General features: G+C 50.4%; 2 protein-coding genes across 7 annotated transcripts in view; both read right to left on the bottom strand.

The window, feature by feature from the left end:
- Positions 1 to 22,458, bottom strand: part of LOC142563919 (uncharacterized) — a 253,141-nt gene that overhangs the window by 210,165 nt on the left and 20,518 nt on the right. The gene's annotated exons all lie outside the window — the stretch shown is intronic.
- LOC142564829 (microtubule-associated protein RP/EB family member 1-like) lies at positions 20,662 to 22,304 on the bottom strand. Its single transcript, XM_075676004.1, has one exon. The coding sequence runs from the start codon at positions 21,805 to 21,807 to the stop codon at positions 20,857 to 20,859; it is 951 nt and encodes a 316-aa protein (XP_075532119.1). The 5' UTR covers positions 21,808 to 22,304; the 3' UTR covers positions 20,662 to 20,856.

Below are 22,458 nucleotides of genomic sequence, written 5' to 3' on the forward strand. Positions count from 1 at the left end.
CGCTCTCTTGCGTCTATTTCTCCGCTCGTGTTGGACTATATATATATTTTTTTTATTTGCCCACTTGTGTACGAGCACGTGCGTGTTTCTTTCTTTCTTCTTTTTGTATCTGTCTCGGTGGAGGTTGTGGTAGGAGACACGATCGAGTGCGGGGAAAGAGGGAGATTTCGTCGGGCAACAATGAAGCCCGAGTAATCAAGTGCTTCGAGTTTAAGCATCCCTTCGCTCACAAAAGAAACAACGCGGATAGAGCTTGAGAAAGGTCGTTGGCCAAACCCGATCCCGACAGGGGTGAACGCTTTTGAAGTGCTGTAGTGATCTCGTCCACGCTTATTCGCACAATGTGTTTGAACATTCAATTAATGAGAAAGAAAAAAAAGAAAGTAATAAGTGCAGCGCATGTTACATGTAAAAGTGCAAAGGAAGCACTTATTTAAATATTTTAAACACACATGTTCGTACACTGTGTTCGCACATTTAATTAATACGAAAGCAAAAATGAGAAATAGCAAGTGGAGCACATGTTAAAAAGAAAAGTCAAAAGGAAGCGTGAACTTTGTTATTTTAGATATTACACGATTCTTCCAAGTTTCGATAAGAATAAAAGCCAATAGCGGTACGAATGCATGGTCGACGGATGAGCATCCCCTTTTGAGTCGGGGTGGTAGCCACTGCCACCGATCTCTCCAACCGGCCTAACCCTTATTTTGTGCTTATTGTTGGCACTTAGGGCCCATGCTTTGTGTTAACAAGCAATGAAACGTGGAACGAATGTATCACTCCAAGATCTATTCGCTATGTTGACGATGATGATGAATTGTGGCAGAACCCTTTGCAACGGGCGGGCTGCTTTAAAGCGCCCTAGCCGGAGAAAATTCTATATACATGGCGATATAGAAAAAAAAAAGAATAACGAAAAGAAAAATACATAGGCGGAGTGGGGAGGTGGAAGTAAAGGATGACCCCAGCTCTTACGTATACACACAGCCCGACCTGGTGCAGAGATATTTGACGCTGACATTGAGGCACTTCAGTTCTGCCTGTTCCACTCAGAGTTTATCACTCTGCGCTGTTGCCCAGTCACACGCCACCACTGTGCCAGTCTCTCCTTCGTCACGCGCACTGCGTTAGACACGTTGATTATGATAATGATGGTTTATTGGCATCCCCTTCGAAATGCGGCGGCGACAAATAATAACCTAGCCTACTTTATTTATTCAGGTATGCTGTACATGTTTTGCATTCTAGCATTTTTGTATACATCGCCACAATCTGTATTTTTCCCCTCAGATCTTCCCTATCTACTTTGTATCGGTACCTATGCCTGTAACGGATCCGGTCGTATCACTCTCGTCTCTGCTTCTTTTCTTTTTCCACCAGCACTCTAAACGCCTCTTGCTTATCTCGACTTCTGACCGGTTGATGCTTCCGCCCGCTTTAAATCGAAGCGCTTCAGGAAGGTGTACGTTACCTCAGGGTCTCACTGGGTGAACCCCTTCTCATTCGATTAGGACGTGCTGAGCGGTCTCCGGATTTTTGCTGCAGCCTACAGATGCCTTACCTTGTTGCGAGTATTTGCAATACTTGCAACGCTTCCCCGCTTCTCAAGTGCCATCTGTCGGTGCTGCCGTCCGCCATTTTACATATGCGGCACGGTAAAACGAAACTATACAGCGACCGCTCGCTGGGCAGCATATATAGCTTCGTGCGTAGCTGGAGCTTTCGCATTTGTTCAGCTGCGTCCTCCCTCTGCTATGCGCTGCTATGAGTTAAAGCAAGACACCCATGGTAAAGCTGGCAACAAGCTGGGTCTTTTTTCTTCAACAAGGAACGCAAGAAAATGAGCGAATAAAACGCGCACGCAAAGCATTGGCCCCGACACAATCGGCGTTGCGAACGGGGCACTGTTATATGAGTACGCAAAAGAAGCATATAATTTCAGATCATATAGTCGCCTTGGTGATTGTTTATTGTTATGCGTGTCATCCTAAAACATACTGTTCCTGGGTAAGTTTTCACCAAGTAAGCTTCGTTTAAGTTCACGCTCGAAGCCGACGCTAGTTTCCGTACGAAAAATTGTTTGAAGCAGCTCGCCTTTGGCGTACGACTGCTCTCTCTTTATATATATATATATATATATATATATATATATATATATATATATATATATATATATATATATATATATATATATATATATATATATATATATACACTACTCTTACATAATAACGCATGCAGTGGAAACTTTTTTTTCAACATAAAAGGAAAGCTTAAATTGATCTTTCTTCCATTACCGCATTTCAAAATATTGTTTTGCGAGTTGAATACAAAACAAGTGGCAGGTAGTTGGCGACACGAAGAACTTAATTTTCTCTTTCCAGACCGGATCACAGTGAAGACATCTGGGAACACAGAATAATTTCGTGGAAATTGTCACTTTTCATTCATTATAAACACAAATGCTCTCTGGCCCTGTGGCATAAGAAGATTGTAGTGTTTATAGTTCGCATTTATTCGCTGAATAGTTAAGGCAGCAAAGTTCAGGAAACCAATTCCTTTCCAAAACGTGGCTAAAAGAAATGGAGGAGCGAGGTTAGTATACGTTCGGCATCTCCACAGCAGCACACCAGTGCTCTATGCTCAAGCTGTCGCCGCTTCATCATGCAACGTGCTGCTAAATCGCATGTGCGTAAGTTTTCCGTATTTTCCGTTTGGAACCTAGCTACTTTTCTTTTTGTCGGTGTGCGACTATGGTATGGAGACACAGCCTTAGGGCGGAGCGGCATTTTTGCGCACTCTCTCTTGTTGCGCCATGTTCTTGCTGCCCGAGCGTCTGTAAATACAGCGAAGTCTTGTACTTAAATACGCCGGAAGCACAAACTCAGTGCGAATAGTAGTAGTAGTAGTAGTTGTAGTAGTAGTAGTAGTAGTAGTAGTAGTAGTAGTAGTAGTAGTAGTAGTAGTAGTAGTAGTAGCAGTAGTAGTAGTAGTAGTAGTGGTAGTAGTAGTAGTAGTAGTAGTAGTAGTAGTAGTAGTAGTAGTAGTAGTAGTAGTAGTAGTAGAAAAGTTTATTACACCTTTAAGAGGCAAGGAGAGCTGGTGGAGAAAGTGGTGTTCACTCGGCCGGTGGGCAGAGCCCCTCGGTCCAGAAGTCCAGCAGCAACGACCGCCCGCGGCGCCCGCTCCACCAGCCTCAGTTTGTCTTGCAAGCTCGAGCACGGACAGTGACGCTTCCCACGGGTATAGGTATACGATTGGGAAGGGGTTGCTGGTCGAGCGAGCACGGCCCACGAAATGCGAGCGAGGGGAAAGCGCCCGCACCGGCGCTGTTTAATACCTGAAGCGTATACTGGCGGTGACGGAAACGTAAGAGAAGGCTTCGCGTTCCATCACGCGAACACCTGCATGAACTGTCGTCGCAACGAAAGTAGGTCAATGCTTTGTTGACTTTTTTACGTGACAGTGGCCTATTAGAAAGACTATAATGATCCCCCATTCCGTCCCTTTTCATATATTTTCTTTCACGCTTTCATTTTTGTCACGCTCTTCTTTCCGTCTTTACTTCCTCTTTCCCTTCCCCTAGTGCAGGGTAGCAAACCGGAGGTTTTAACTCCGGTTAACCTTCCTGCCTTTCTCTCATTTACATCTCTCTCTCTCTCTCTCTCTCTCTCTGTGTGTGTGCTGCGGCGAACGAACACGCGTACACAGAACCAAACCCCTGACAATCGACTTGCCGTTCACCTCTGACCTCCGGGTCCGGAGCACATCGATGCATTGCACAATTTCCCTCTGCACTCGCGAACAAGTTGAGAACCCAAAGCGGACGAAGAAACCGCAGCGCTCCTTAGTTGCGTGCACGGAGCATCGATTTCGTGACGCATATGCGACACATGTTTCTTTTTCTTTTTTGCGAACACAACTATATAATTTGCATGCTGGGTTGTGTTCCAACGCAAAGTTATTTCAGAAGCTTCACGCTGACACCTGAGAGCAAGAATAAGAAGAAGAAACTTTATTGAAAAGAATGGTCCGGCAGTTTTTGTTGAGAGCAAATGAGCAATTTTTCGGCACACTAGTGCATGTCGAAGCGTACGTCACTGCCAGAAGTGGCTCGCCATGCAGTTTCGATTTCGAAGCAGCCCTATATACACCCTCTCAAGACTGCCACCACGACTGATAACTTGATACGCAAACAAAATTTGTTAGCGTGGCTTCTTTGATTCGTGGCAACGCTTGACGTTCGCTATTTGTGAATCACTTGACGACAAAGAGGATTTTTGCATTTCACAGAGGCCTGTGGAGCCGCACTGCAATTAACGACGCTTAGCGTATCAGAATGCAGCCGTTTCGCAACTTCGCCGCAGGAAAGATGGCGGACGCAGCCAGCGTTGTCAGAGCACTGTCCCCAGTTAGGTTATTCAGGGTTTGACGGCACTGTGCACATGTGCGAACGCTTGACAGGCATTACTTCTCGGGCAAACGAAACAAGTGCTATGTAGGTAACGCTTTGTTAATGTATCGTATACACACAAAACACGTAGCGCCACGCGCTCAAAAAAGAGACAGTGTCACAGACAGGGTGTCATATAGTGTCTGAGTGCGTCACACCGTTTTATACTTCGGGGTAATGTTATAACCACGCAGTTTTATACGTTACAGCCATAGCGTAAACACACGGTGACGCTGCGTGAGATATCAGAATGATTTCATGAATGTTGTGACCCTATATGACGGTTGTGTCACATTTTTCCTTCGCCAATGCAGGGCATGGCCAACCGGGTATATCACACGGCTAAAGTCCCAGTGTTTCGTTCGTTTATCGTTCTCCTGTCTACTACAACGGGCTCGTTTACGACTGGTCTCAACACACCATTACTGCCATGTCCATTATACGTTAGTCCACACAATTAACAAATTAGCTTATTGCTCTGCGTGTCAGCTATAACAACGGACCGCATGAAGACGACGGCAGTAAGGACGCCTCGTTCCCACGAGTTTCCACATCTTATCTCCTCATTTATTTCAACTTGGCCACGAGAACGACGTAAAGTGAATGCGCTAGACTACAGCGGCGCGCTACGCCACGGTTCCCAAGGGCATTACTGACTGGTCTAATAAAACGGGCGCGAGTCGACGTGGGTGCAAGCCTCGGGCTTAGACAAAACCGCAAAGCCCGTAGCTTCTTAGGCCTGTATGTCGCAGTTGTTTTCTCTGTAGTCGCCGCGCCTCGCAGTACCGAGCTTCCCTATCAAAGCGCGAGTCCCTAATCGCGGTGTTGCGGGTGTTGCGTTTCGCCTGCGACACGTGGTTTTGCCGGCGCGACTGCGGCGGGGCGGCAGACATTTTGGCCCGATCGTCGTCGCCGCAACACTCATCGCCAGGTGTTTCCAGGCGCGACTGCGGCGATGCGACCGCCTAGGGATCATCCTCGCATTCCAGTCATTGTGCCCGAAACAGGCGATGCCAAAGCAGGGATCTCATTCCAGTTATTGGGCCCGAAACAGGCGATGCCAAAGCAGGGATCTCGTTCCAGTCATTGTGCCCGAAACAGGCGATGCCAAAGCAGGGACCATCCTCTCATTACAGTCATTGTGTCCGACCGGCAGCGCCACGACAGGGTGCTACGAGATCGTGCTCGACATGGTGCTACGGCATCGCTACGACAGTGTGCGTCACCATTAGCCCATTGTACATTCACGTGCTCGTCTTTTGAGGGGTTCCTTCTTGCCCTCAACTGCGAGAGTATAAAAACAGCTGCCCCCGGACGCCAAAGGGAGGGCTCCGATTTCTTCTGTTGAGTGAAGTGCTCTCCCGTCTCTCTACTTCGGTCAAACCTGACCGCCAACTCTTTGCGATGTTAAAATAAACAAGTTGTTTCGTTGTTACCAGTCGACTCATGCTTTGCCGGGACCTTCGGATGCTTCCAGTTGTACCCCAGGCCGCCAGGCCAACGCTACCCTTGGGGCTTGCGACCCAGGTACAACCACGGGCGTCAGCGCCGAGTTCCCAACAGATCGTACCAGCAGTCCGATCCAAACATCTGGTTGGCAGCGGTGAGATCGCCTCCGACTTCAAACAACTGTCTGCCAGCGGCGAGATCGCGACAACGGAGGCCAGCAGCAAAGAGATGCAGTTGACAGTATGCTGAGCAGCTCAACGACGATCCGGGAGCAGTGCAACGAGCCCTGTGTGACGACTGGTTGCCTGCAGCGGAACGACTGCGCGGAATTCCTGCCTGCGAGGTTAGGTGAGTGCGGGACTTTCTTCTTCTGAGCTTTGCCAGGCTTTTGTTAGTGTCAGAAACAGAGCTGGTAATTGTGGTTGTCGTTGCTGCCGGGTTAGTTTGCGGCAAGACAATAGTAAGCAGTAGAGAAAGCAGCATTCAGAGCAGCCATGGATTTGAAGTCGTTGCGCAAACCGAAATTGTTGGAGCTTGCAAGAGAGTTGGGTCTGGATGTCTCAGACAAACTAAGAAAACCTGAACTGCTAAAGGCTATTCTTGAGTTAGAGGCTGAGGATGACGAGCTGTCGGAATGCCTTGAGACCATTGAAGAGAGAGAGACTGCAAAAAGACAGGAGCGCGAACTTAAAGAACAAAAAGAAAAAGAAGAGCGTGAACGTAAAGAACAGAAAGAGCGAGAGCAACAAGAGCGTGACCGTCAACACGCTTTGGAAATGAAGCGTCTCGAGGTAGAGATGGAACGCGCTCGTAATGGAAGTCAGGCACACGGTGCAGGAGAACGCGTATTGTTCAAAATGACTGACCTGATGCGGCCGTTTAAGCTTGGAGAGGACATTGGTTTGTTCCTGGTTAACTTTGAGCGAACGTGCGAGAAGCAGGGGTTCTCTCGGGAAACGTGGCCACAGCGCTTGCTCACTTTGTTACCCGGCGAGGCGGCCGACGTAGTCGCTCGCTTGGATAGAGAGGAAGCAGAGGATTTCGACAAAGTAAAATCGAGTCTGCTAAAAAAGTACCGGCTGTCTGCGGAGGCGTTCCGTCGGAAGTTTCGGGAAAATGAGAAAGGCAGAAGTGAGTCATATACAGAGTTTGCGTATAGGCTTATGTCGAACATGCAGGAGTGGCTCAAAGAAGAGAAAGCGTTTGGTGACCACGATAAAGTTCTGCAGTGTTTCGGGCTAGAACAGTTTTATAATCGGTTACCGGAGAACGTGCGATACTGGGTCTTGGATAGGCCAGACGTTTGTACGGTGGCTAAAGCCGCTGAGCTAGCCGAGGAGTTTGTGACGCGTCGGGCTCGCGGAGCTAAGGACGGTCAAAAGGGTGAATTTGGCTCGAAGTTTGAGAGGCCGAAGTTCACGCCCATGAGATTAAAGGGGGACACGCGTAGTGCGGATGCGAGCGAAAGCAGTCCGACCAAACGTAAAGAGACGGCGGCAGCCAAACGCAGAAAGCGGTTCGAGATGAGGCGAGCGCGCTTGTGTTATACGTGCCAGAAGCCGGGTCACTTTTCGGCGCAGTGTCCGGAAACAACACCAAAAGTTGTGTTTTTTTCAATAGGCAGCACGGACGAGAACATGAAGCTTCTCGAGCCTTACATGCGAGACCTCCTCGTGAACGGGAAAGAGTGCCGAGTGCTTCGCGATTCCGCAGCTACGATGGATGTAGTTCACCCATCTTACGTAGAACCCCATATGTTCACGGGCGAGTGCGCGTGGATCAAGCAAGCCGTGGAAGCTCATAGCGTGTGTCTGCCGGTAGCAAAAGTGCTTATTGAAGGACCTTTCGGAGCGCTTGAGACGGAGGCGGCAGTGTCATCTATGCTGCCACCCCAGTACCCGTACTTATTTTCAAACAGGTCCGATCACCTCCTGCGCGAGAAGGGGCTTTTGTTTGGTGAAGCTAGTGTTCAGGCCTTAACCAGATCGAAGGTTCGGGAGCTCGCTGCAAAGGCGGTAGTTGCGGGGCCGACGTTATCAAACAACGAAAAAGGGTCAGAGGCGCAGCAAGCTGATATTCCGAGCACGCCCGAACTGAATAAACTTGAGTCTGTAACGTTAAAGGCGCCAGATACTGGAGAGGAAACGCCCGACGCGGGAAAGTTAGAAGAGCTATCTACTGATTTGCTCATCGCGCCTACGTCAGACGGACTTGATAGGTTGCTAAAAGTCAGCCGGACGGCTTTGATAGCCGAGCAAAAAAAGGATGGCAGCCTGGAAAACGTGCGCTGCAATGTCAAAGAAGGTATCGCCAGGAAAACTGCGCGTTTTGTGGAAAGAGGTGGAGTCCTGTACCGGAAGTATCTAGACCGCCGAGGAGTGGAGTTCGATCAGCTGGTCGTGCCTCAATGCTATCGTCAGGATCTGTTGCGCTTGTCACATGGGGGTTCGTGGTCCGGACACCTAGGAGTTAAGAAAACTAAGGACCGTCTCTTGCAAGAGTACTATTGGCCAGGGTGTTTTCGGGACGCAGACCATTTCGTGAGGACATGTGACACTTGTCAGCGGGTGGGCAAACCAGGGGACAAATCGAGGGCGCCGTTGAAATTGGTACCTATCATAACGGAGCCTTTTAGACGGCTCGTTATTGATACAGTGGGACCTCTGCCGGTAACAGCCACGGGGTACAGACACATTTTGACTGTGATCTGCCCAGCGACAAAGTTCCCTGAAGCAGTGCCGCTTAAAGAACTCAGCTCAGTTGAGATAGTTAATGCACTACTGTCCATATTTGCGCGAGTTGGTTTCCCTGCGGAAATCCAATCAGATCAGGGCACAGTGTTTACTAGCGCTTTGACGACAACTTTTCTCGAAAGGTGTGGGGTAAAGCTGTTACACAGCTCAGTGTACCACCCACAGTCGAATTCCGTTGAGAAGCTCCACTCCGTCATGAAGCGCGTGTTGAGAGCGTTGTGTTTTGAACATCGAACTGACTGGGAGCTGTGTCTGCCTGGGGTGATGTTTGCTTTAAGGACCGCGCCGCATGCGGCTACGGGGTTTTCGCCAGCTGAACTGGTGTACGGTCGCTCGCTTCGATCTCCGCTTCGCATGCTTCGAGAATCGTGGGAAGGTAGGGGCGACGACCCAGTCGTGGTGGAGTACGTGCTTAAGCTCCTCGAACGCTTAAGAAGGGCACAGGAGTTGTCAGGTGAAGCAATGGCAAAGGCCCAGCAGAGGGCCAAGGTTTATTATGATCGGACAGCCAGGGCCCGTCGTTTTGAGGTTGGCGATGAGGTCATGATATTGCGCACATCGCTAAACAACAAACTAGACGTGCAGTGGGAGGGCCCAGCGCGAATTGTTCAGAAACTGTCGGACGTTAACTACGTGGTAAGTCTGCCAGGAAAGCGGAAAGCACAGCAAGTTTACCACTGTAATCTGCTCAAACCTTATAGACAACGGGAAGCAGTGGTGTGCATGATGATAAACGTTCCTGAAGAGCTTCCAGTCGAGCTTCCGGGACTAGGCTCAGTGACGAACAGGGAAGACACCGGTCAAGTCATTAGTGACCTTATCAGTAAAGCACCGCTGTCGCCCGAGCAGAAAACCGAACTACACCAGCTATTACAAGAGTTTCAAGGTCTGTTCTCTGAGAGGCCTGGTAGGACTTCTGTACTTACTCATGATATAGAACTTACCTCCACAGAGCCAGTACGATCCAAGGCGTATCGGGTGTCACCCCGCCAGAGCGATATTATGGAGGCTGAGGTAAAGAAAATGCTACAGCTCGGTGTTGTTGAGGCAGGTGAGAGTGATTATACCTCCCCTTTGATTTTAGTTGAGGTACCGGGCAAGGAACCTCGTCCTTGCGTCGACTACCGCAGGCTTAATTCCATCACTAAGGATCAAATTTATCCGATCCCTAACATCGAGGAGCGCCTTGAGAAAGTTAGTAGCGCTCAGTTTATTTCCACCCTAGATCTTGTCAGGGGTTATTGGCAGGTTCCACTTACAGAAGAGGCTAGTAGGTATGCGGCGTTCATTTCACCAATGGGAACATTCCGTCCTAAAGTGTTGAGTTTTGGTTTGAAGAACGCGCCATACTGTTTTTCAAGCCTCATGGATAAAGTGTTGCGGGGACAGCAAGAATTCGCTTTACCGTATCTAGACGACGTAGCGATATTCTCCGCATCCTGGTCTGAGCATATGACACACTTGCGGGCAGTGCTAACCCGCCTGCGCGAAGCAGGCTTGACAGTCAAGGCTCCTAAGTGCCAGTTAGCACAGGCCGAGGTTGTCTACCTCGGTCACGTGATTGGTCAGGGTCGTCGCCGCCCCTCTGAAATAAAAGTGGCCGCTGTGCGAGACTTTCCGCAACCGCGCACGAAGACCGATATTCGGTCGTTCTTAGGTGTCGCCGGCTACTATCAGAGGTACATCCCTAGGTACTCTGATATCGCGGCTCCCCTGACGGATGCTCTAAGAAAGACAGAGCCTCAAACAGTCGTCTGGGACGAGACCAAGGAAAGAGCTTTTAGCGCCCTAAAGAGTGCCCTAACAAGCCAGCCTGTGCTACGATCGCCAGACTATACAAAAGGGTTCATTGTTCAGTGCGATGCTAGTGAGCGAGGCATGTGCGTTGTACTGTGCCAACGGGAAAATGGAGAAGTAGAACACCCCGTCCTGTATGCTAGTCGTAAGCTGACCAGTCGTGAGCAGGCGTATAGCGCCACCGAGAAAGAGTGTGCGTGTCTCGTGTGGGCCGTTCAGAAATTGTCATGCTATCTAGCCGGCTCGAGGTTTATCATTGAGACGGATCACTGCCCTCTCCAATGGCTGCAGACCATCTCTCCCAAAAATGGCCGCCTCCTGCGCTGGAGCCTCGCTTTACAACAATATTCCTTTGAGGTGCGTTACAAAAAGGGGAGTCTCAACGGTAACGCCGATGGCTTAAGTCGAAGCCCCTAACGTAGGAATCAGCCTCAAAATTGTTTGTTACTGATGTTTTTCTTCCTGAGGCAGGATTTTTTTTTTAACATATTGCTTTTGTTTAGTGTTTCAAAGTGATGATATGCTTTCTAGTGCAATTTTTCAATTTGTGGACGCGTTCTGAGTGATGCTAGACTACTGTAAGGAACTAGGCAGTGGTATAAAAAGGGGAAAGAGCCTGGCAGGGCTTAGTGAGGGTTGTGCCGTGCTTGCTGACTGAGCGGTTGAGTTTCAGCGTAGTTCTAACGCTTGCCGGGAACGAGAACAAAAATGTGAACTCTCCCGAAGTCACTTTGCAGTGTCCCGTGCGAACCTGAACGAGAGAACGAGGCCTTCTCTGTGCGCTGCGCTCAAGAAACGTCAAGGGACGCCCGACTTCGGTTATGAGCATCATCGAGCGACATCCCTCCGGACAGCGGATGCAGTCCCCTGTCCATCGGGATCTCCTTCCCCCGGCGGGGCGGTCTGTTGCGTTTCGCCTGCGACACGTGGTTTTGCCGGCGCGACTGCGGCGGGGCGGCAGACATTTTGGCCCGATCGTCGTCGCCGCAACACTCATCGCCAGGTGTTTCCAGGCGCGACTGCGGCGATGCGACCGCCTAGGGATCATCCTCGCATTCCAGTCATTGTGCCCGAAACAGGCGATGCCAAAGCAGGGATCTCATTCCAGTTATTGGGCCCGAAACAGGCGATGCCAAAGCAGGGATCTCGTTCCAGTCATTGTGCCCGAAACAGGCGATGCCAAAGCAGGGACCATCCTCTCATTACAGTCATTGTGTCCGACCGGCAGCGCCACGACAGGGTGCTACGAGATCGTGCTCGACATGGTGCTACGGCATCGCTACGACAGTGTGCGTCACCATTAGCCCATTGTACATTCACGTGCTCGTCTTTTGAGGGGTTCCTTCTTGCCCTCAACTGCGAGAGTATAAAAACAGCTGCCCCCGGACGCCAAAGGGAGGGCTCCGATTTCTTCTGTTGAGTGAAGTGCTCTCCCGTCTCTCTACTTCGGTCAAACCTGACCGCCAACTCTTTGCGATGTTAAAATAAACAAGTTGTTTCGTTGTTACCAGTCGACTCATGCTTTGCCGGGACCTTCGGATGCTTCCAGTTGTACCCCAGGCCGCCAGGCCAACGCTACCCTTGGGGCTTGCGACCCAGGTACAACCACGGGCGTCAGCGCCGAGTTCCCAACAGATCGTACCAGCGGTCCGATCCAAACACGGGCTCGCGTGCGCGAAGGCTCCCTTATCAGCTCTTGCCACTTCGTCGTGCTGTATAAGGAGCGGGGATCCGGTTGACGAGCCTTGCATAAGAGGCCAGTAAAGATAAACGCATTGTACTTCCACGGTCAATGGGCCGTTCAAGAGGGAGCCCGCATCTGACAGATAAGCGCCCACTCTGCGACCCTATACATACACTGTATATTCGTTATCTCGAGCCTATGTTACGCCAGGCAAAGGAGCGTGATACCGTTGCGATTAGACAGATAACGGAATGCCGACTGCTTTTTTTTTTAACGCAACTTTTGTGGTGGCGTGGAAACGGAACCGTTTAACCCGGAACTCGGCACCGGCAGGTGCTTCGCGTGTAACGCGATCCTTCAGGGTATAATCTACGGTAAAAAACTTATCACCGAACGCCTGAAAGTCGCCTTTCGCGAAGAGCTACGGGCAGAGACTGTTGAACTATTAGACAGCTTTAGTACTGCGTACTATTGGCGTCAAATGAAACGCGATAGGCCCAATTGAGGCCGCCTGCCTGTCGCTATCAGAGAGAGGCGCGAATTTCCGGTTCGCGATAGTTCACTTCTATTTTCTTTGGCGTTCGTTTGCTTGCTTTGCCCCTGGAGCGCCACGTTCATACTTACCAGCGATTACACCTTGCACAGCGCTTTGATTTTGCTTCCACTGATGCCATGTTATCAGCATCTGGTTGCTATGCGAACAGCGCTGGAGGCCGATCGGTAACGGTCGGTGTGCAACGTGACGTTTTTAATCGCTCTTTTCTTTCTGATAATGCGCACAACTTTAAAGCCACCAGAAAAGCTCAAATACACAGGGACCGATCGTTTTTTCACGCGTCATTTGAAACTGACAATGCCCAGTGTAAGGCCCAAATAAAGATCTCGAATCATTGCTCTTTGCAGGCGTGGTGCATACCACAACGTGGGGAATGCGGAGAAAGCAGGTCGTCCACTGTCTACAATTAATAGAATTTGCCAGGCCTACCGCGACGAGGGACAGCTTGAAAACTGGCCTCGTGGGCACAAGCTGCAGCGGTCTACAGGAAACGACGAACACCTACATATTGTGGCCGCGCTGCAGCAGATGCACCCAACATCACTGCTCGCGATATTAAGGACACTTTCGAATTGTCTGCCAGCACGTCCACCATTAGGCGCCGTCTACACGAAGCTGATCTGCGAAGCCGCGTACCGTCGCAGAAGCGGCCGTTGGTCTCAGCAGCTAATCGAAACGCAAGACTCCTGTTTGCACAAAGCCATGCATCACGGCCTGCGAAGCACTGGCGCTGCGTTATGTTCTCCGATGAGTCTATGTTTTCGACTCGTTCGGACCAGCGTCAGCGAATTTGAAGAGCTGAAAAAGGTGTGTCTTTCCTACCAAATACGCATGTTGACATTGCCGTATTTGATGTCGGGTTCCTTTGATGATGCGGCTAAAACATTTCATATTGTGACGCGAAAAGAGAAAGGCTTTGCTGCGTGAAGTGAACGCGCAGAAGCCGTTCCCGAAACCTGCACGGTGGGAATGCAGAGAGAAAGCGGGAACTTTGTTTTCGAGAAAGTGTTCAGTGTGTGCTGTTTGCGCGAAAGGCTCGACCTGCTTTTGGCACAGTTCGTCGGAAATGACTGCGCCAGCCTCAGAAAGCAAATGCTCGGTTTTTATTTTTCTCGATATGATTCGTGTATTTCAGTCGTATTAAAAGTAGTCTCTTAAAGGCCTAAATATAGTTCGACGAAGCGGAAACGCGCCCACACGTTGCATCACGTTAGCGAGATCAACAGCGTCTAGTTCGACCGACGGTTCGACGTACTGGCGGATGCGGCCAATGCTCTCCGACGCGCCCGGCGTCTACTTACGAACGTAGGCATTTCACAGTACTAAAAGCCCTAACGCGACACGCGCTCCTACGTTCCGCAAAGCACTTGCGTGCTGCGTACGTATCATCATGGCGCAGTAGTAAAACTGTCTATTATCTTGTTCAAACGACTTCTCACCAGACAACCCTTTCAAGACATATCATGCACATACAGCCGCGCTTGTGTTTCACTAGAGAAGGCGCTGAGGAATGACGAACCCGCTGAAGTATTGATACCTTCAGCGGAGCTGTATGGTTAATCTGAGAGATCCGCGTCTACAATGACGTGTTTGCAGACGTTCAAGTTTAAAGAAGGTCTTGGTCAGGACAGCTACTAGACATCAACGCTACCCTTTCAATACATCTTTTAGACACACAGTGGCTCATTTTTGTGATTCATTCGATGAAACATTAAAATACCATCAGCAGAGCTGTGTAGTTAATCTGAGATATACCCGCGTCTACACTGACGCATTTGTAGACGTCCAAATCTAAGGAAGGTCTTGGCCAGGACAGCTATTATACGTTAACGTTACTCATTCAATACATCTTTCATACATCCAGTAACTTTTTTGTGATTCTCCCGCAGAAATACACAAATACCATCAGCAGAGCTGCACAGTTAATCCGAGATATGTCCGCGGCTACATGGATGTGTTTGCAGACATCCAAATCTAAAGAAGGTCTTGGCCAGGACAGCTACTGGACAGTAACGTTACCCTTTCAGCGCATCCTTTACACGTCCAGTTTTTGTTATTTATGGGAGAAGACGCTCAGGAGTGACGGCCCCGTTACAATATTCAGTTGCCTTCGGCAGAGCAGCGATGTTAGCCAGAGATATCCGAGGCAGGCTTCCTGACTTGAGGAGAACATGGTAGCAGCGAGAAGAGAGCAATTCCCGCCTCCGAAACGTCCCAACGTGGGAGCGCTTCAGCTATGCAGCAGGCGTCCTGTGCGCGGCCTAAAAATACCGCACGCGTCGGGGGGCGCTGCATTGTCAAGAAACCTGTAGTGTAGCCGGGCCGGCCATAAGGTGCGGCACACCCACACTGGCAGAAAAATGGATGCCGAAGATCGCGACCGCGCACTCGACCGGCCTTTTCCCTTTCATTAGCCCCCCCCCCCCCCCCCCCTCAGCTATTGCCTCGGCCCGAACGCGAAGTGAATACGCAGAGGCTGACGGCCTATTTTCGTCCATTGGGCACGCTTCTCGGGTATCACTAAACGAGAAGCAAGCGATGGTGAAGGGCGCGCTTAAAGGGCTTAGCGTTGTTACAGTGTTTAGCGACAGATCATCAATCCAGGAGTGATCACGCGGCCTCAAGCGCGAACGCGCGCGCGCACGCACACGCATACGCACACGCGCACGCACGCACGCACGCACGCACGTACGCAAACACACACACACACACACACACACACACACACACACACACACCGAAAGATGAATGGAGAGAAGCCACGATGAGGATACAGTGGCTACAGGCGCGCTAGAAGGCCGACTGGGGTTCTTATTTTGTTAATCTCAGACTCAGCTGTCTCGTTACGACTTGTCTTAACCTCACGAGATCCGAGCACAGCCAAGAAACGATAGAAAGCTATTTATTGAAATGCAGAGGCTTCTTCCAGCGTCTATACTACTCTGCATAGGGAAGGGGATCGGGGATAGAAAAACCCTATAGGAATAAGGGAGCGGGAAAAGTAAATTGGAAAAAAGAAAAGATATAATCATGGTATATGTATAGGTGAGACCGAGGTGATGGTGTAGGTCTAATTAGGTTAGAGCTCGTCAAATAAGCGATTGGCCTTGAAGGAATGAGAGAAGGAAACATGATTGATGTTGCTTTGAAGGAAAAGACATAGGATTTAGTACGATTTCACAACATGTAGTGAATCAGAAACCACGGAACACATTATGTCGGAATGTCCAGCTTATATACAGAGACAAACACACTTATTTTATTAGAGTAGGCTCTGCCCAGAAACGTAAACCCTTTTCCAGTTAGCTCCTATATTACCTACTGTCGCGTCACGAACGTGAAAAGCTCATTGTTTCGTTTAAGCACCACTATTAAGCGCTGAAAACAGCATTCTCGTATATGTGGACAAAAGTAGGAAAAAAGTATTCTAGTTTTCTTATGTTCTTTTTTTTCTTCGCCGCCGAAGCACAGAAATGTACAGGGGATTTCAAGAGGATATACGATTCTGAGCCATTTGAAGAGCGAGGGTGCTTCCATTTCTGCTAAAGCTTTCACAATTATTACAAAAATACAATAATTTGTTGCTCTCGTACACGCGCGACAAGATGGCGGTGCAAGGGAGCCCCTCTCAGGAGCCTCAGTTACATTGGGCCCCTATATGAACCGACCAGCAGTCAGGAAAACAGGCTGGCGGAATCACCGGGGAAAGAAGAGCGTGCTGCATTTGACTTCTAGCCCTATAGTCGGCGAAATGACATGGTGTATACGTCTTGTTCGGCTCTCTGAAAAGCTCCTCTCGGTACGCAGGATCCTACGGAGTGCTTCGTGCCGTGACATCGGTTACCTACACGAGGTCGCCTTCACTATTCCCACCAACATCGCGACCCCACAGTCGAGTGACGTCATGCGTGCGTCTGGCCTTAAATCCCACCACTCTCCCACTGCCAACGATCTTTAGACGGGCCGGGACTGTGCTTCTGTCACCGGGGTTAACGTTACGAGCGTCTTCCGAAGTATGGAGGCAGTCGACCCGACGAAGACGACGACGAACTGGCCCTTGAGCAAGCGATTAGCCAGACTGGCCAACTTTGCGATCCATTTCGTAAATGTACACGGGAAATAGCGTCATTAGTGCTTCATTTCGCGCAACACTAGCTACTGCCTCGCCGAAATGCATGTGCCATTGGGTGCGACTGTTCCAACTACATCACATTCCTCGATGAGCCACTCCCCTCAGGCAGTCGCACTGTGTCAAACCCGAAGGGAGTTGGGTCACGGTATTTAGCTGCAAGACGCGCGTCAACACTATACGGCAGGGCCGAAATCTCACAACACTCGACAACGCCAGTGGAAGGTGTTCGCCAAATATGTTAGACAGGCCTCGCACTGCATATTGTCGCTGAGCTGCGGACGCCGAACTTCCGTCAACTGTGCGCCAGGTAGCTTAGGGCGATTGCTCAGGTGTACGGATCTAAACGAAATGTGTGCCTTATTGTTGCTTAGGATGGTGAGTCTTCAAGAGAATTTTTATTCAAATGATCCGGCATTGACGTCGACAGTGACCAAGAGATGTCCTCCAAGGTTTCCTTTTTTCTGTTATTTGAATTATCTTGGAATTGAACAACCTTACGCGTGACAGGAGGTGCACATGAAATTCAAAGCAATTACCTCCTTCAGGTTGTAAAATATCGCCGAAGTAACCGGATTTGAGTAGACGCCATATTAATTAGCACGAGCGACTGTATACAGCTGTTCCCACTGCAGCTCGGAGTTGATGCTGCGAGTCAGACAACACTATCGGAAAGTGTTTAACGTTCGAAAGAAAGGCTGCACACAAAGAGGACGGCTGCGGGAAACAAGCCCAGCTGCTCTACGCCAGCGAAGGCAATCACGCGACTCCCGGAAACAAGCAAGGGAGCAGCTGCTGATTCGCGGTCGAGCCGCACACGTGCGATTCCAAATGCACGGCCCTAGGCGCACACATGGACCCTATAATGTACTACGTTGGCCTTCGACAAACTGAAGCAAGTCAACGAAGTGAAACTTGAGCGTATTGAATTTAGCGATGTCACCTAAGAGATCATTCTGCGTACACAAACAGTACTGTACGTGTCGCTTATCTACTTTTGAAGAAAAAGAAATTCGATGAGTTGGACACCTTTGACATCCTTAAGTCCTATATAGTAAATATAAACAGTATAGTAAATCTATACAGAGTAAAGGCTCGCTCAGACTAGGCCGACCTGCGGCACCGATTTCGGTCTGTCGACTGTCGGCGACAGCGTTTTTTACCTTCGTGTTGGCGTCTCTGTCACACTCTGCCGTCGCCACAATCTTGCAACTGTAGGCGAAAAGCTCGGCGTCGGTACAGTGTGACAGAGGCGCCCGCGACACGATGGTAAAAAACGATGTCGCCGACAGTAGACCGAAGTCGGTGCCGCGGTTCGGCTTAGTGAGAGTGTACCTTAATCGACACAACAACGACGAGAGGACCACAGTGATGGGCGTGGAACCGATGGCGACTGCGGCGTCACAAGGACGGCGAGAAGGCGGCACGATGGGAGAGACGTTGACAGCGATGACACTACGGCGCGACGACGACGAAAGGATGACAAGAACAGTATTTATACTGACATCTACCATTCCTTGAAACGTTTGCCCCCTCTGGAGCTTATCTTGTTCAAAAAAGATAATATATTCATCCATCTTGAGCCCCATTTCCCTTCTTAAACACCGCCTGCCCGGTACTGGCAGGTAACGAAAGTAATGCGCGTCATCATGCGTGACATAGCATTACTGACAGGAAATTATTCAGCAGACAAGAGTTTTCAAGGAAGAAACTCAAGCGAGGCAGATAACGAATATTTCTCGCTCTTTAATCGTTACGTCATCATTCCTCGTTATGTCATCGGTTCATCATTCCTTCGTCGTCATGCGTGGGATCCACAAGTTCGAGCGCCGCAACTCGGTCCCCTGAGAAAATGTGTCCAGCACGTACAGCCTTGTGCCCGTATAATTGAACGTTGAAATAATAACAGCGTTTTTCGCCAACGCCAATGAAAGCTTGGCTTTGTACGGATTCCCACAGCACGTAAGATCCGCAATCTTTATCGCACCAAGAATTCCAGCAACGTTTGACAGCGTTTCTTTCTCTCTTTTTTTTTGTTAATTTGTTGGAACAGATACGGACCTACGGCTTCCAAAACCCTATAAAGCTTCCTTTCAAAGCACTAATCAAAGCTACGAGCAAACAGATGCCCACAGCGTGTGGGATCTCCAATTTTCTATTACACCAACTACTCCTGCAGCGTCTAACAGCGTCTATATGCTATCCCGTGTCATGGTTTCTCAAGTTGCCCAAAGGCGGCAAATGAAAAGCAAGGAACTGACTCAGATTTAACGCCCAGCTTTGTATATCGTCTTATTTCGCTATTCCCACTTAACGCTGGCGAGAATGTGTCACTTTCCTCTGGAGCGCTGTAACCTGCGCGTGCTTTGCCTTCGTAGCTTTGTCTTCGTTGCCACATAAAGTTGTCATCCAGGCGAGCACTGTCCTTAGCGTGCGCCACGTCGCATAGCAACAAGTTGCTTAGTAGCAAGCTGCGAGCGGCAGCTAGGGCCTTGTAATTGTGGGGTTCATAGCTTTGGAAGCAACCAACATTCCTCGTAGCAGCCAGTACCTTAGCCATAATATATATATATATATATATATATATATTGTGGGGGGGGGGAGGGTCAGGAGTCTGGGCACGCAGAATAGTAACCCAAAAATTTCTCCAAGGAGGGGGGCACGTACCTGGTACCATCCTCCCCCCGTCAACCTCCCCACGCGACTGGTAGCAGCCAACGCCACGCGGACGCTGCGCGATGTCGTATATACCGCCTTCGAAATTGGCTCAGGTCGCAAAGAAAGAGGTAAATTATCCTTGCCGGTGTGCAAAAGAATTATGCCGTCACGGCCATAATAACACCGTCGTCGTTGTGTTGCCACAGGAAACTTTCGTGTGACGCATACTTGCTAGTCTTAGACAAGCGCGTTGGTAGACCTGCTAACGCTTTGCAGAACTCGAAAATATGCTGGATGTTGGCTAGCTGCAAAATGCTTCGCATAGCATCGATTCCTACGTTGCGTGGAATCTCTATAGTTTTACATTCTTTTCTGTCACAGTGTTAATCGATTTTATACGCATAATGATGCGTAAGAATAATTGATATCTTTGAGCATTAAGAGCTTTTTTATTTTATTTTCCTGCGATGTACATGTTTTTCTATTTCTGTTTTTGGTTGTGTTTTTATACAAAATTTCGCCGTAGCGCCATGTAATAATTAAGCAGAGTTACAAAGCCCGTTTACTATGCCCACCGCTGACAGCCATGTACCGATTGTGAATGACCACAGTTACACGTAATAGTTCTGCGGAAACCCGCAAGGTGGAGAGAAGCAAGTGACTAAGTGAAAATGAGACATGCACCAAATTGTAGCAATTAAGGAATTAAGTGAAAATGAGACATCCACCCAATCGCAGAAAGACTCATTTTCACTTCTCTCCACCTTGCGGGTTTCCGCAGAACTACTAAGTCAGACTCTTGCCTTCGCTTCGAGTTGTTGACCAATTCGACTTCGCCCTGCCATCTGCTAGCCGCCAGGTTAGCTCGGATGGTACAGCGGCTGCCCTGGAAAGGTTTTCTTTCGAGGAACCCGTACGGGTTTCCTTTGTAGCAAATGCTACGATTGGGGGGATGTCTCATTTTCACTTGATCACAGTTATAACAACACATAGCATGAGACATTAAGGAGACTCGCAGGCTACGAACGAAGCGGGCAAGTTGAAGCACTACTGACGTGAGTATTTAGGTTCAATGTTTCTGTACTTGCTCACCGTACCCTGTCGCTGCTAACATTACTCATCAGGCACTCAAAGTCGTCAGTCACTCGCTCACGCATGAACAATGACCGACGACTCAGTAAGCAAGGAAAACAGAAAAAGACCTTTATTGGAAAGCAAGCAAAAAAAGAAGTGTTTATGGAAAAAAACAAAAAAAAACAAGAAGGAAGAAGAGAAAAAACGGAGAGCTAAGAGCCTTGTCGTCGCGAAGGAGCCGCCGTGCTGCAGCGAGCGTCGGTTGGAGGGGGCGGAAAGGGACGTCGATGTGGGCCCCCCAGCTTAGCGCGGTTGCTCCTCTGCAGGCGCCTCGGCGTCGAGCTCGCCGCTCTGAGCGGTGTCGTCCTCTTCCTCGCCGTACCAGTCGTCGTCGTCGCTCCCGCGCATGAGGTCCAAGATCTGCTCGGTGACGTCGTCCTTCCCATGCTCCCGCTCGTGCTCCCAGCAGAGCACCTCGATCTCGCACAGCTTGCTGTAGTAAAAGTTTCGCTCGAGCTCCAGCCAGTACAGGGCGTCCTTGAGCTCCGCGACCTGGCCCGCGAGCTCTTCGACGGTGTCCGAGAAGTCCCCGGCGCCAGCGCCGCCACCGCAAGTCGCCACCTTCGCCGCGACGCCAACGGACCTGGACGGCGGGAGACCGCGCCCGGGGCCGGCAGCTCCGGTCTCGTCCACGGCAGCGCGGGCATCCTCGGGGTTGCCACTGCCATCGGTGAAGCGGTGCTCGTGCACGATGGTGTGGGATGCGAACGGTCCCGACGTGGCGATCACGAGCGGCGTCGCGTGGCCCGCGGCGGCATCCTCGCTTTCGACCGCGTACTGGGCGTCGAAGGACTCCTTGAACCACAGCGCCAGCTCCAGGTTGTCCCGGTAGTTCCCTCCGGCCAGACGCTCCACCGGCACTTCTCGGTCGACGCCGACTTGCTTGAAGACCTCTTGGAGCGCCTCGAAGTTTTGGACGGCCTCGCGTCCTCGCTTGGCCGCCCTCAGGTTCACCTTGTCCAGGTCGATGGTTCCGGGAAAGAGCATGTCCGCGAACTGGCAGTACGCCGCTCCGGAGCACAGGTCTTCTACCTTACCGTATCGGGTTCCCAGATACCCGTTGATCCAGCGCAGGAGCTCCGTAGTGTCGGTCTTGTTCTCGGCCAGGGCGCTGGCGGGCGTACAACGGGCGGCACCGTCAGAGACGGCGCCGTCGCTACACTCCCCTGCGCGCGGCGGAGCCGAGTCTTCCATGGTTGGAACTTGCGGTTCTCGGTCTCTTCGGGACGATCGCCGGCGTTCGAAACGAGGCACGCGGGGCCGCAAGTGCGCGAGGAATGGCGCGAGCTCGCCGATCTTCGCCTTCGTCTTTGGCGAAACCGCAGGCAGGTGGTCCCCCTCGTCGCGGAGTGTTCATTCTGGGGCAAAGCGCATTGGCCGACATTGAGTGCAACCCTCGCAGCTCGTGAAGGCTGAACGTTGTCTTTTGCACACAATCTTTTTTACAGTGAATCTGTTTATGGCGGACCCTGTGCCGTCGTTGTCGGAGTTCGCTGAAGCTATCATCATCAGCAACGGCTCGGGCTCCGACGTCGTCTTCTTCCGCAGCTGGCTCTGTTGGCGCCCCTCCGCGCTACCGCGCGAACGCGCTCTTGCCATAGAGTTTCATGCAATTATTGTATGAAACTTTATGGCTCGTGCCCCACTGCTCCCGCGCTCTTCGTCGTCGTTGTCTTCCACAGCATGGCTCCGCTGCCGCTCGTCATTCCAGCGCAGAAGGAAGGAAGGAAATCAACTTTATTCAGGTCCTGCAGGCCACGAGAGCTTCGGGCTCTCATGGAGTGGGCGTCTCCCACGACGGAACCGGGAGGTTGAGTTTCCTGGCGGCGTCGTGGACCTGCTGGA

This window comes from Dermacentor variabilis, chromosome 11, assembly GCF_050947875.1.
Source record: "Dermacentor variabilis isolate Ectoservices chromosome 11, ASM5094787v1, whole genome shotgun sequence".
Lineage (NCBI taxonomy): Eukaryota > Metazoa > Arthropoda > Arachnida > Ixodida > Ixodidae > Dermacentor > Dermacentor variabilis.